Here is a 13,849-nt window from a genome sequence, read left to right as displayed (position 1 = left end):
GAGGTAACACTTGGTTGCTGTGTTTTGGGGGTGCCAGGTGGACCTGAACGAGGAGGAAACCATTCTCATCATCCGTCGTCTCCACAAAGTGCTACGGCCCTTCTTGCTCCGCCGGCTTAAGAAGGAAGTCGAGGCTCAGTTGCCTGAAAAGGTACCGTGGTTGTCTTGCGTGGAAGAAGCCCCAGTGCAGCATCGTGCGGGGGTCTCCCCTGGGGTGGGCCCAGTCAGGTGTCTGTCCTGAGTCCCCAGCCTGACCCTGTCTTGCCTCAGCTTTTGGGGTCGATCCTGTCTGGGGATGGCCACTCACCCTCACTGGGTCTCTGAAGCGGAAGGCAGGTGTGCTAGGTTAGAGCATGAAGTCCGCTGTCAGTGGGCCAGGTACCTGGGCGGGTCCTGCCAGATCACGTGGTGGGTGGGGAGACTTGGAGGCCGTGGGCTCGGGTCGGGCTCACTCCCCACCACGGGATGGCTGTGGGTTCTTGCTCAGGGCCCAGTCCCACGGCGGGCCCCAGGGCCCCTCCCTCTCCCTTGGTGGGGCTTGGGGCCCCTGGCCAGTCGCCCTGCAGGCACACTTGCGCTTTGTTTCTGGGGAAGGGCTGTGGGGAAGGTAGCCAGGTTGCCCCTTCCAGCCCAGGTAGCCCCGCATGTCTCTGCCCTGGCTCGTGCCATATCCCATGTCCCCGCATCCCCCTAGGTGTGGCCGCTGCTCACCGTCACCGGATCAGAGCACACATCCCAGGGCCCAGGATGCCTCTGACAGGCTGGGAGATCAGAGACGGGCCCAGGCTGGGGGTTGGGCTCTGGGAGCCTCGGCTCCGGCTGACGGCGGCATGTGCCCTGCAGGTGGAGTACGTCATCAAGTGCGACATGTCTGCGCTGCAGCGCGTGCTCTACCGGCACATGCAGGCCAAGGGGGTGCTGCTGACCGACGGCTCTGAGAAGGACAAGAAGGTTGGTCCAGGTCCCCCCTTCCCCACCTGGGTGTCCGCGCGGGCGGGTTGTGGGGAGCTGGGTGTGTGGGGCTTGAGCACACTGTGACAGGCAGGCTTTGGCCTCCTTGGAGGTGGTGGCTGTGGCCGAGGCCCCGTCTGGTCGTGATCCCGGGAACGCTGGGTGGCCCTGGTTTAAGTCGCAGCTGGTGTGGATGGGTCCAGGCCATGAGGCTGAGGGAGCAGGGGCTGCTGGCCCGTTTTCAGGGAGGCCCCCGAGCCTCCCAGTCAGCAGTCTGGGGTCCCCTGCGCGTGAAGTGCCGGCTCCTGTAGGCGCATCAGTCGGCAGTGGGGGCCCAGCACGGACCCCCACAGGTAGAATGTTCTAGTGCGTCCCACCTTCCCAGCTGGGAAAGGGCCGCCTCGACAGCCATGGCCACCAAGCCCATTTACCTTGTCATTATGTGGAGTTGGGGTGACGTTAGCTTACGGTGGAGAGGAGTGGGAGCTGCGTGGGCTGCCGCCTCTGGGCCGCGCCCCCACGCCCCTCTCCAGAGCTGACGTTGTCCTCCCAGCTCCCTCAGTTCTGCCCCTGCTGCCTCAAGCTTGGCCCTGCCGCCCCATTTTCTCCTCCACATGTTTCGTTTGGGCCCTTTTTTACCTGACCTGTTGCACTGGCCTGTTCCCTGGTTTACTTCTCGGCCCATGGCACCCACCCCCGCACCCTTCCTTCACCCCGTAGTAGCCAGAGCTCCTCCTAAGCCGTCACGGCCCGTCTGGCTGCAGCTCCCCTGAGACTCCCCGCAATGCCCACGAAGCTGGCCTCACCCAGCGTTCGTCATCTGCCCTCAGTTCTTTGCCAGTCACAGTGCCCTTCTGTCTTGCTAGCCCCTCCTCGCCCTCCACCCGCCAGGGGGTCTCTGCTTCCCCCAGCACTGGCTTCATGCTGGCTTTAGGCCTCTGAGCCCCGACAGGAGCCAGCTGCCTGCGCTCCGTCTCCTCTGCCACAGGCCACGCCTCCCCCCACATCCTTCTTCCACGCCTGCCCACCCCACCCCACCCCACCCCGGGACAGGACCGATTTGGGAGCCTCTCCTCTGCCTCCTCAGGGCAAAGGTGGCACCAAGACCCTGATGAACACCATCATGCAGCTGAGGAAGATCTGCAACCACCCGTACATGTTCCAGCACATCGAGGTGAGGCCCGGGCCTGGGGCGGCAGGCCCCGCGGCACCTGGCGCGCGTGGGCCTCAGCCCCGCACGCGGGGGCTGTCTCTCACAGGGGCCTGTCTGCACTGCTCTGAGCCCCTAGGCAGAGCCAGGTTGCTTCTCTCTGGAAACTTTAAAGAACAAGCGTGTGTAATGTTTAGACTGGGTGATGCTTTTATGTGTTTGTGTTTTTACGGATTTTCTGTCTACAAGTGCTTGTCGTAAAGAATCCAAACTATAGGAAACTATGCGAGAGAAGTGAAAGTCCCACCTCAGATCACCACCGAAGCCTTCAGAGGCTGTTCTTTGGAGTCATTTCCCACCCCGGGGGGGTCGTGCTGCCTCTGCTTGTTGGCTACTAGCCTTCCCCACTCGGTGACACGTGGGGCCGTCCTGGGTCCGAGCCTGGAGAGCAGTGTCCCTCTTCATGACGACTCTGGCCATAACCTTTCTGGGCCCTGGTACCCTTGAGAGTCTGGATTCTTGCTTCTGAAAAGCACACATATGTCTGTACATTTCTGGCAGAAACCCCTGAGGCCCCTGGGGCTGTGTTTCAGCTCTCCAAGTGTGGTCTCAGGCATGCGCTATCCTTGCGCGCTCCTTTTGGTGGTTAAGAGTGTTCTGTCATGACGGAAGGGATGTCGGTAGGTTAGAAAAGCTGTGTTCAGCATCTGTGTGTGGCCTCGGAGCCGCCGCGGGCGATCGCTGAGCACCGGTGGGAGGGCTCGGAGGCGTAGGGCCCGGCCGCCTGTTCCTGCCCCCCACTGACCCGCCTCTCGTTCCATTGCAGGAGTCCTTTTCCGAGCATTTGGGGTTTACCGGTGGCATCGTCCAAGGGTGAGGATCTTCCTAGCTTAGTGGGGTGGGCAGACCGTCTGTATGCTGGTATTTCTCTCTTTGGTTGGCTCTGTTTCTGTTGTCATGTTTGTCTCATTTCAAAGGCAGTATACTCCTAGCAGAAAACTTAGAAAATATAGGTGAACCTAAAGAAGGGAATAAAAATTCTCCGCTTTGAGAGTTGACCAAGCCTGGCTTCCAAGCCAAGCCCCACTCTTCCACCTCTGGGCTCTGTGACTCGTGACAGCTTTCCTAACCGCTCAGAGCCGACACTCTGCCCGCCGGCAGAGAGATGCTCTTTATGCAGTGCGCCACCCACCTTGCTGTGGGGGTGTCTTCTCCAGCGCTGTTTATAAAGTGCAGCCCAGCCATTGTTCAGCCCTGGTGCTGGACTCAGGCGCTGCCTCAAGATTTCACCGTTAAGTCATTCTTAGCGCTAAAGCCACCATGGTTTCTCTGGGAGAAGAAACCATTTCCTAGAGCAGAGGAACCAAATGAAGGAACAAACGTTTCTTTCGCTATGTAGTTTTTTATACCAAGTTGCATAATGGGAGTCCCGCAGACCTGGGTGTGAGTCCTGGCCCTGGCAGGTCAGCAGCCATGTCACACTGTCCCGCAGCCTCAGTTTCCACCTCTGTAAACCGGGAGTGAATGACAGAAGCCGCGGAGGCCCTTAGCCCTGCGTGTGGGGCAGTGTGGGCATTCTCCACGGTGAGCCTCTGCTCCTGGAAGGTTCTTTAACAGGAGGCGTGGCTTCCCGGGGCAGCCCCTGTCCGTGCCCGTTGTCCCGATATCTTCACTCATAGTACCTCCTCTCCCTCTTACAAATATCCAAGTTGGTCAGTAATTTCATAGTCACCCTTGACCAAGGGTAACCTGAGTTTATTTCAGTTGGGTTGAAATGGTTTTGCTGAAACTTGGCAGGGGTGGGAGGGCAGGTAGTCTGCCAAGGAAGCCACTTGTGTGCCCCTGAGCCTGGTGGCCAGCCTGTGGGGCGCTGTGGTTCACGTCGTGTGTGTCCTTCCTGCCCCCTCCGCCCCCAGGCTGGACCTGTACCGAGCCTCGGGGAAATTCGAGCTGCTCGATAGAATTCTTCCCAAACTCCGGGCCACCAACCATAAAGTGCTGCTGTTCTGTCAGATGACCTCCCTCATGACGATCATGGAAGACTATTTTGCATATCGCGGCTTTAAATACCTCAGGCTCGATGGTGAGTATGACTGGGAGAGAGATGTTTGTTAAAGGGCCTTGTTCCCCACTGCTGCTGAAGCTTCTGGCCAGTGTGCCCTCCTTCACAAGGCAGGGCGAGGCCCACGCTAGGTCTCGTGGTGGGAGTGGTCATAGTGGCACACCAGTGGCACAAGCTTGTGGGATTGGGAGGGAGGGCCTTGGCTGAATCTCCTGAATGTGAAGCTTGCAGTCTTTGTACCATAACATTGTGTGCCATGGTTAAGGGGGACCCCGCAGTTCTATTTTGGTGGGAAGTGACGGAAACCCATATCCTGTGGGCATAAGGAAGGAGGCCTTGATAGACTCCCATAGCTGAACTGCAAACGTGATCTTGCTTCAGGCACAGCTGGATCCAGGTGCCCAGATCCAGGGCTTTCCTGGAGCTCTTGGCTCCTTTGTGCTCTATTTTGGCTTCATTCTTAGCCATCCCCTCCAGGGTTTCCTTCCGCCCACTCAGTGTCCCGAAAAAAGCAGCTTGTCTCCCCCCCACCCCCCTGAAGTCTGGGGGCGAGCTTTCATTAGGCTGCTGTGAGTGACGTGCCTGTCTCTCCAGTGCCCGGGTGGCTCTGGAGCTGGAATCAGGCCCATCCGTGCCCGCGCCGTGAGCACTGAGAGAAGCAGGAGAGGGAGGGAGGGAGGGAAGCAGCTGCTGCAGGGGTAATAGCGGCGAGTTCCCTGGGAACAGCACTCGACTGTGACCACATGCACTCCTAAGAAGCCCTGTTTCTGCCTTGTTGCTGGCACACGGGAGCTCCGGGGAGGAGGGGGCTGAGTGAGGTGCTGACAGGTGCAGGACCCATGCCTTGACACGTGGCAACGGACCGGGAAGGCCCTAGAGGGAGCCCCCCACCCTCTGTCAGGTGGAGTGAATGGGCCTCTCGAGAAAAACGGACTTGGGAGCCTCCAGGGTAAACACAGTTAAGAAGCGTGGAATAAACCACGCTTCTCCGAGCCTTTATCTAAGCTCGTTGCCAGGTGCGTCCATGGCCAGACACCCCAAACCTCGTTGCCCCCATTGTGTCTTTCACAGTGCATCTTGTGGAGCTGTGGTTTTGTTCAGGCTGTGGACCCGTGGTTGCTGAGCGGATCTGTCCGTTGGGCTCTGCCCTCCCCACTCCCACCCAGAACCTTTGCTGCGTCCCCATCTTGCCTTTCCATCAGCCTCTTCTTGGAATTCTGTCCAGGGCGGCCTTTACAGACACAGCCTGGGTCAGGTCCTCGCCCGCCCTCCCTCCTTCAGGTGCTTCGCGTGGCTTGGAAGGCCTGCGTGGCCGGGCTCACGTCGCCCCTGCCTCTGTGCGCTGGCTTCCCCTGTGGCCTCTCCATCCTTCAGGGGCTGAGCCTTCATGACCTCTGCTCCTTGTCTCTGTCACTGTCCCAGCTCCTAGAGGACGGGCTGACCGTGAAGAGCATGTTCCCACCCACCCCAGCGCCTGCCCGTTTGCCCCCTGTGTGTGTTTCCCTCCATGATGGGAGTCCTCTATATAAGGATGAGGGCTTTTTGCTCTGCCGTGGCTGTGTCTAGCACCTCACGTGGTCACTGCCACACGGGCAGGATCTCTAATAAAGAACAGCAGAGGGTGGGGCTCGGTGATTCGTGGAGTGGGACCTTCCGCTGTCACAGTGCCGAGAGGGAGAGCGCAGGCCGGACGCCCGGGAGTGGGCCCTCAGCCCGAGCCTGCCCCAGCCCTGCTCAAGGCCTCAGCCCCTCCTCGGAACTGGGGCAGCCCAGGCGCCCGTTGGCGTCGGGCCTCCATGCTGTTCGTTGTGACCTGTAGGCGAGTGGCTGGAAGCATCACCAAAAATGACAGCTGATGTTGCCAGAGGCACCTTTGCTCTAAGGTGTAGCCTAAGCAGCTTCGATGCCCCTCTGGGGATCACGTCCTGGGCCGTCACATTAGCGTCCCTGTGGCTCCGTGAAGGTGGTGCCGTCCTGCCCGGAGGGAGGCAGGTCCCCGTTGTCAGGCCCCCGTGTGCTCGCCTGTGGATGATTCCCTTTGTGAATGGAGAAAACCCACCGCAGTAGGATGGAGATGGGCGCCAGCCCTCTGGCCAGTGGCTTGTTACCATGGCAGCCCTGTCTGCCCACCCTGAGGCCCCTCACGGGTTTGCGGGGCACGGAGTTAACAGTGTCACCGCAGTGTCTCCTGCCACCTCCTGGACAGCTGAGCAGGGCAGGTGGTGACGACTCACAGGGCAGCCCGGTTGCTGGGTGTCTGCCGGGAGCCAGGCGCTGTGCTCCAGCAGCCACCACTCTAGTTCCCACTGCAGCCCCGATTTACACAGAGGAGACACTGTCGGCCCGGTGGGGCTTGTTTTCTTCTCCAGGGTGGGAGGACTGGCCGTCAGTAGTGTTACCACAACCTGAATTGTTCGCCAGTCACAGCTCGTGGCCACGTGTTGAGTGAGCGTGACCGTGGCTTGCGTGGCCCGACGGATGCAGGTTTTCCTCTGTGTCACCTCGGCACCAGCCCCCGTCACCTTGCTAACCCCGCTCTCCCCGCCCCCGGCAGGGACCACGAAAGCGGAGGACCGGGGCATGCTGCTGAAAACCTTCAACGAGCCCGGCTCCGAGTACTTCATCTTCCTGCTCAGCACCCGAGCTGGGGGGCTGGGGCTGAACCTGCAGTCGGCCGACACTGTGATCATATTTGACAGCGACTGGAACCCCCACCAGGTAACGGCATGTGAGCCCCCTGTGGGGAGGGGCTCGAAGCCTCGGGGAGACCGTGCCCGCCGGCCTCCTGACGTGCTCCTGGAGCCCCAGAGGGCCCTGGAGAGAAGCCCAGAGAGCAGTTATTTTCCTCTGTTTCTCAAAACAAAACTAGTTTTTTGCTCTGATTATGATAAAATACATGTTCTGTTATTTTTTTGTTGTTGTTAATTCTGGGAATTCTCTGACAGTCCAGTGCTTAGGACTCTGTGCTTTTACTGCCGAGGGCCTGGCTTCAATCCCTGGTTGGGGAACTAAGATCCCACAAGCCATGTGGCACCCCCCCCACCCCCCCTCAAAAAAAAAGAAAGAAAATCCTCGCTTCACGTACATGCGCAAAGGAAGTGGAAAATGCCCCAGTCCTATCAGCTGGCGGTGATGGTCCCTGTTTCAGTCGCGCGGGTGCTTCCCGGCCGTGTTCTGGCTCAGCTCGCACGCTGGCACTTCTTCCAGCCACACTGGGGCGTCCTTTGTGTGCTCCCTGCGCTGCTGCCCTTGTATCTTATCCGCACGCTCCGCATGGGGCTCCGTGCCCGTAGATAACAGGGATGTGGTAGTTTATAGATACGATATGTAATAAATTTATTTACTTTATTTATTTATTTATTGACTGCAGTGGGTCTTTGTTGCTGCTCACGGGCTTTCTCTAGCTGTGGAGAGTGGGGGCTCCTCTTTGTTGCAGTGTGTGGGTGTCTCATTGCAGTATTTTGTCTTGTTGCAGAGCACAGGCTCTAGGTACACGGGCTTCAGTCGTTGCAGCACGTGGGTCAGTAGTTGTGGCGCACGGGCTTAGTTGCTCTGAGGCATGTGGGATCTGCCTGGAGCAGGGATCAAACCCGTGTCCCCTGCATTGACCAGCAGATTCTTTACCCCTGCACCACCAGGGAAGTCCCGATATAGCAGTTTTTTAAAGTGTTTTAACTCTTTTCTGCATCTTATTATAAAAGTAGTAATTTTTTCAAATGCAAATACCAATAAGTGAAAGTGACAAACTAAAGAGTCCATTTTTCCCCTTCCCCACCAACCCTGCTCTTCTGTGAGCACACGCCAGCATCTACCTTTGTACACACGTATGCTCTGGCTTTGACGTGAACATGGCATGTTCCAGCACGTGCCTCTTCCTGTGTGTTCATGTCTCTGTGCAGGCACATGGGTTCTCCCCTCAGTCGCTTCCTCAGTGGCCAGCTGTCCTGGCATCTGGCGGCCCCAGGGCTTTTAACTCCAACCCCGTTAGCAGACATACGGGTTTTCGGTTTCTCTGTATGACCTCTGTCCCCTCAGGGAACCCTCACATCCCTTTCTTGGAGCACTGGCCAGGCCAAGCCTGAGAGCTGGGATTGCTCGGCCCATGGGCCTGTCCCGGTCACGTTCTGGTTGGTTTTGCCAAAGTGGCCTCCAGCAGGCTGCCCCAGCTTTCACTCCTGTTGATGGCGGGAGCGAGCCCTTCCCCGCAGCCCAGCAGCTCTGGTTATCAGTGTGTAAACCACAGCCCGTCTGACAGACGAGTGCCCAGGGTGGTGGCTGCTGTCAGCCTGGGGAGTCGTTCCCATCCAGACCTCGGCGACTGGCCGGTTTCCTGAGAGGTGGTTGGGGTGTGCTTCCCCCATCGCCAGGCAGTCAGTGGAGGGACACCCCGGTGGACCCCTGTCCTCCTCCACACGGCGGGGCATCAGAGGTCATGAAGCACATTGCAAAGCCGGGAATCACACCGGCCGAACTGGAGGGCGGGGCGGGGGGGTGCACACCATGGCCGCAAGGCTCACTTGTTCCCGCCAGGTGTGGCCTCTGCCACCCCCGTGGGGTGCAGATCTCGAGGTCAGCCCCTGACAGCTGCATGCCCCAGACACAGGTTTTGTAGCAGCCCTCCTGGTTCTGTGCTGGCTGGGATGATATAGCACTGGCGCCACGTCTACCACTTTATCAGCGCTTGCTCTGGACCAGGCCCGGGGCTGAGCACCCAGTGCCTGTTGGCTCTTCTCATGCACCCAATAGCCACAAGAGGGGCTGGTGTCAACAGAGTGGATCCTTAGGCTCTGAGAGGTGTGGGGCCTGGGCCCGGGGTGCTTGGCAAGGAAGTAGCAGGGCCTCCGCTCAGACCAGGCTGCGACATGGTGCTGTGCAGCTTTGGCGTCATTCTGTAAACAGTGCCCTCGCCATGATATGGCCACGCCAAGGCGGGCCCCGCCTGGGGTGGCCAAGGGGGCCTGTGCAGCTGTGAGAGGAGCTGCTTGGGTGTAACCCCCTGGGGTGGCCCTCTCAACCTGTGCTGTTTTCCCAAGTATCCATCAGATCCCAGTTAAAGTAGAAAGTGACACTTTTGCAGGAACTCGGGGTGAAGTTTTCCTGGCACGCAGGCTCCGGGTCTGGTTCCTGAGCTTTCGGCCTGTGGCACTGCTGGCCGTGGCAGGCGGAATGGCCAGGCGTGTGCTCGAGAATTGGAAGGCCCACGCCTTTCCCGGTGGCATCCAGTGGTCAGCTTTCCCTTAACGGTCTAGAGAGCTTGTCTGGGACTGACCGGCATCTCTCTCCCCAGGACCTGCAAGCGCAGGACCGTGCCCACCGCATCGGGCAGCAGAACGAGGTGCGCGTGCTCCGCCTGTGCACGGTCAACAGCGTGGAGGAGAAGATCCTGGCCGCTGCCAAGTACAAGCTCAACGTCGACCAGAAGGTGATCCAGGCGGGCATGTTCGACCAGAAGTCCTCCAGCCACGAGCGGCGTGCCTTCCTCCAGGCCATCCTCGAGCACGAGGAGCAGGACGAGGTGAGGGCAGCGCCGGCCCCGACCCCCTCCCCGGCGTGAGTGGTGGACGCATGAGCGGCTTTCATTTTTGTTTTTTTACCTTTTTTGCACTCTTATTTTTTTTGCATCCCTTTGGAGTAAAGGGAGTGTGGGCTGAAAGGAAAGAGGATGAGTACTTGCTTTTTCTTTGAAGTGGTTTTTTTTTTCGAAACTGCTGGTGAAAGACGCCGGATTGACAGCCCTGGAGACTGAAGTCCTCTATTTATCCACAGAGCAGACACTGCAGCACGGGCAGCGGCAGTGCCAGCTTCGCCCACACTGCCCCTCCGCCAGCGGGCGTCAACCCCGACTTGGAGGAGCCACCTCTAAAGGTGAGAGGGGTAGTTCAGTCTCCATGCCCATTCAATCCTCGGCTTCTCGGCTGAGACGGCCAGCAAGGGCCCTGATCCCACGGAGCGTGCGTGTGCGTGTGCGTGTGCCTCTCGCTGCCGTGTGGGTCCGCATCCACCGCAGCCGGCCTGGGACCGCCAGCTCATTTCCCACGGACCGCCGCCGCTCGCCTCCGAGCCCGGCCACCGCCCACCCCGGCCTCCCCGCACTCGGGCTAAATGTGTGACATCTTATAGGAAGAAGACGAAGTGCCTGATGACGAGACGGTGAACCAGATGATTGCCCGGCACGAGGAGGAGTTCGACCTGTTCATGGTGAGCACCGAGGGCACTTGGGCCCTGCGCACCTTTAGGGGCTGGGTTTCCCTCTTGCGTGACCTGCGGGCGGTGGGGCTCACACACCCCCCACACCCCCTTCCCTGCTGACACCGAACAGAGCAGAAGGTCTCAGTGACGGTGGCGTCCCTGGCGGGCAGTGCAGCCGGGGGCAGCCCTCAGGGTGGCCCCTCGATGGCTTCTGACTGTCGTTGTTCCGTGGCCTCCTAAGGATGTCCTGGGGGTGGGGGACACACGCGCATACCCAGCCCTGCTCCGGTGTGTGGTCCTCCGTCTAGCCGACGTCTGTTGTCCTTGAGGCTCCCTTCCAGAGGGGGTCACACTGTCCAAGGCCTCGGTCTCGGGTGGCCCTCGCCCCCTGTGGGCATGGAATCGGGGCGCCCTCGGCCCCAGCGGGCCTGTGCCTCCCACCAAGGCTATACGTGGAGCCACCTCCCCGTTTCAGCCCCCGTTCCGCCACCTTCCCGTCCTTTCCAGTTCTCTCTGCCCCAAAGCAGAGCCCCAGCCAGGGTCTGACACGGCCGCCCAGCTTGGCCACCACACACTTGAGCTGCTGTTGAACTACAGCTGCAGCGAGGGGCCCGGGGCAGGGAAGCAGCCCCCGGTCAGGGTGCCCCGCGTGTGCCTGCTGGCCGCCCCCGTGCTGACTCTTCTTCTGTCCCCGCCACCGTGCACCCCGCAGCGCATGGACCTGGACCGCAGGCGCGAGGAGGCCCGCAACCCCAAGCGGAAGCCGCGCCTGATGGAGGAGGACGAGCTCCCCTCATGGATCATCAAGGATGACGCCGAGGTGGAGCGGCTGACCTGTGAGGAGGAGGAGGAGAAGATGTTCGGCCGCGGCTCCCGCCACCGCAAGGAGGTGGACTACAGCGACTCACTGACCGAGAAGCAGTGGCTCAAGGTACATGCCGGAGAGGGCCGCGGGCAGGGCTCGGGCAGCGAGGGGCTCGGCTGCCGGGATTGGGGCCTTCGTCCGAAACCTAGGCAGTGCCCTCCGGCCGTTCTTGGTCACCTGTCACTAATGACAGCGACCCTTCACGTGTGGGGTCAGGTTCACTCAGCTCCTCCTGAGGGAACTGGGAAAAGAGCACACGTGCAGTTCCCGAGCCACTAGAAACCCGTTGCTGGGTGGAGCTGGCCCTTCCAGCGTCAGGCTAAAGGCAGTGATTGCCGACCTCGGCGTGGGGCTGCCGGAGGACCCAGGGGTAGATTAGGGATCGTCACGTCACCCTGGGAGATGGGTGGGAGTGCTGCCAGGTGTCAGGTGGCCCTGCTTTTGGACGCATCACCCCGGGAGCTGCGGGGAGGCAGGAGGGAGCAACACCCCGCCCAAGGCTCCCGACGCCAGCTGCTCGTGGAGGTGACGTGAGCGCCCGTTGTCAGCAGGTGGCACCTGGGCCTCAGAGCTGCCAACAGCTGAGTCGGGGCTGCAGGCGGCTGCTGGCACTAAGGTTCCAGTAACAAATCAGACCCAACCCCTGCTCCGGGGCGCTGAGTGTCGATGTGATGAGTAAGAGTCCAACCCTCAAATTGTCCCTGAAACAACACTTCCCAAAAGGCAGGTGGTGGCTTTCGGTTACGCCCTGCTGAGTACCACACCCCGGAATGAACAGCTGGCCCCCCAGGCCCCTTATCACACACTGTGGGGTTCCTCTTGGTTAACTGTGGCCTGGGTGCTTCCTCAGCCATGTGGCCAGGTGGCCCTGGTCCCCTCCTGGTTGCTCGGAACACCCCAGACGTGCAAGCTCATGCGCTGAGCTGTGCACCAGAGGGAGCTGCTGAAACGTGCCAGGGAACCGCCGGACCTCGGGTGGAGCAGGTGGGGCGTCTCACTTCCTGCCATCAGCTCAGAGCTCAGGGCTCTGGGCCCCAGAAGAGAACCCCTGACGAAGGAATGTCGGCCCAACCACAGGCCTGTACAGCTCCCGGGGGGCCTCTCCCAGCCCTGCGTGGTTGAGGCAGTGGGTGCCCTTTAAAAAATAGCTGCCCGTGAGCAAATAATAGTGTGTGCACATTTGTTTCTCCCTCCCCACTTTTTTTGAGAAATGACGTATGTACCGCAGAATTCGCCCGTTTAAGATGTACAGTTCAGTAATTTTTAGCATGTTTACGAAGTTGTGAAACTGTCACCGTATGTGCAGTTTAGGACATTCTTCCCTAAAGGAAACTGTTTCCTCTTTAGCATCTTCCCGTCCCTTTGTTCCCCCAGCCCTTGGCATGCGCTAAACAGCTTTCTGTCTCAGTAATTGTGCCTACTCAGGACATTTTGTAGAAGTAAAACCATACAATATGTGGTCCTTTGACATCTGGCTTCCTTCACTTAGAAAACGTGGTTGAGGTTCATCCGTGTTCTAGCACATATCAGGACTTTGTTTTTCTCATGGCTGAAGAATATCCCGTTATGTGAATATAGAGCGTTTGTTTATCCCGCCATCAGTTGATGGACAGTGGGGTTGTTTCCACTTTTCTGCTGTTATGAGTAATGCAGCTCTGAATATTTGCATACAGGTTTTTGTGAGGACACGTGTTTGATTTCTCTTGGGTGTACACCTAGGAGTAGATGAAATGGTAATTCTCAGTTTAACCTTTTAAAGGGCAAAACCTGTTTTCCAAAGTAGCTGTACCATTTTACATTCCCACCAGCAGCACTGGAGGGTTCCAGTTCCTCCAGGTCCTTACTGATGCTTTTTATTTGCCTTTTTGATTCTAGCCATGGGGGGTGTGCGGTGGTATGTCATTGTGGTTTTAAAATTGCATTTCCCTGGGGACTAATGGTGTTGAGCACCTTTTCGTGTGCTTGTTGGCCATTTGTAGATCTTATTTAAAGTCTCTTATCAGATATATGATTTGCAAATGTCTTCTATTCTGTGAGATGGTTTTTGTTTTTGTTTTTCACTTTCTTGATGATGTCCTTTGAAGCAGAAAATTTTAAAATTTTGATAAAGTCAAGTTTGTTTTTCTTTTTTTGCCTGTGCCTTGGTATCATATCTGAGAATCCATTGCCAAATTGGAGGTCACAGAGATTTCCGCCTGTGTTTTCTTCCAAGAGCTTTAGAGTCTTAGCTCTTATGTTTAGGTCTATGATCCTTTTTGAGTGAATTTTTGCATATGGCATGAGGTCAGGGTCCAACTTCATTCTTTTGCATGTGGCTATCTGGTTGTCCCAGCACTATTGTTGAGAAGACTATTCTTTCCCATTTGAGTACCTGCCATGTTTTTTACATGTCATACTCTAAAATTTACATTGATAAAAGAGATATTTCCCCAAGATAGGCACTCCTCTGTCTTAGCAGTGGACGTGTAACTGGCACCACTCTCTGGCAGCCATTCTGGTGCCATATGTACCCAAACCCTGTAGAATGTGCCTGGCTCTTGCCCTGCTGGTGGCTGAGCTGCGTGTCTAGGGCACCAGACCAGAGACCCCGGTATGAGATTCCTGTGGCTGCTCTAACAGTTACCACAAACTT

At 58.3% G+C, this 13,849-nt stretch overlaps 1 protein-coding gene across 1 annotated transcript in view; it reads left to right on the top strand.

Annotated features, from left to right (window-relative positions):
• The window catches only part of SMARCA4 (SWI/SNF related, matrix associated, actin dependent regulator of chromatin, subfamily a, member 4), an 87,074-nt gene that overhangs the window by 53,815 nt on the left and 19,410 nt on the right, over positions 1-13,849 (top strand). The window contains 10 exon segments of the mRNA XM_057708188.1: positions 38-151; positions 844-951; positions 2,039-2,125; positions 2,928-2,974; positions 4,018-4,184; positions 6,718-6,881; positions 9,451-9,678; positions 9,930-10,028; positions 10,284-10,361; positions 11,065-11,283. Coding sequence (XP_057564171.1) covers positions 38-151; positions 844-951; positions 2,039-2,125; positions 2,928-2,974; positions 4,018-4,184; positions 6,718-6,881; positions 9,451-9,678; positions 9,930-10,028; positions 10,284-10,361; positions 11,065-11,283 — 1,311 coding nt within the window.

Source organism: Hippopotamus amphibius, chromosome 15, assembly GCF_030028045.1.
Source record: "Hippopotamus amphibius kiboko isolate mHipAmp2 chromosome 15, mHipAmp2.hap2, whole genome shotgun sequence".
In the NCBI taxonomy this organism is placed as follows: domain Eukaryota; kingdom Metazoa; phylum Chordata; class Mammalia; order Artiodactyla; family Hippopotamidae; genus Hippopotamus; species Hippopotamus amphibius.
The sequence above is the reverse complement of the archived record's forward strand: the minus strand, read 5'-3'. Positions and strand labels throughout refer to the sequence as shown.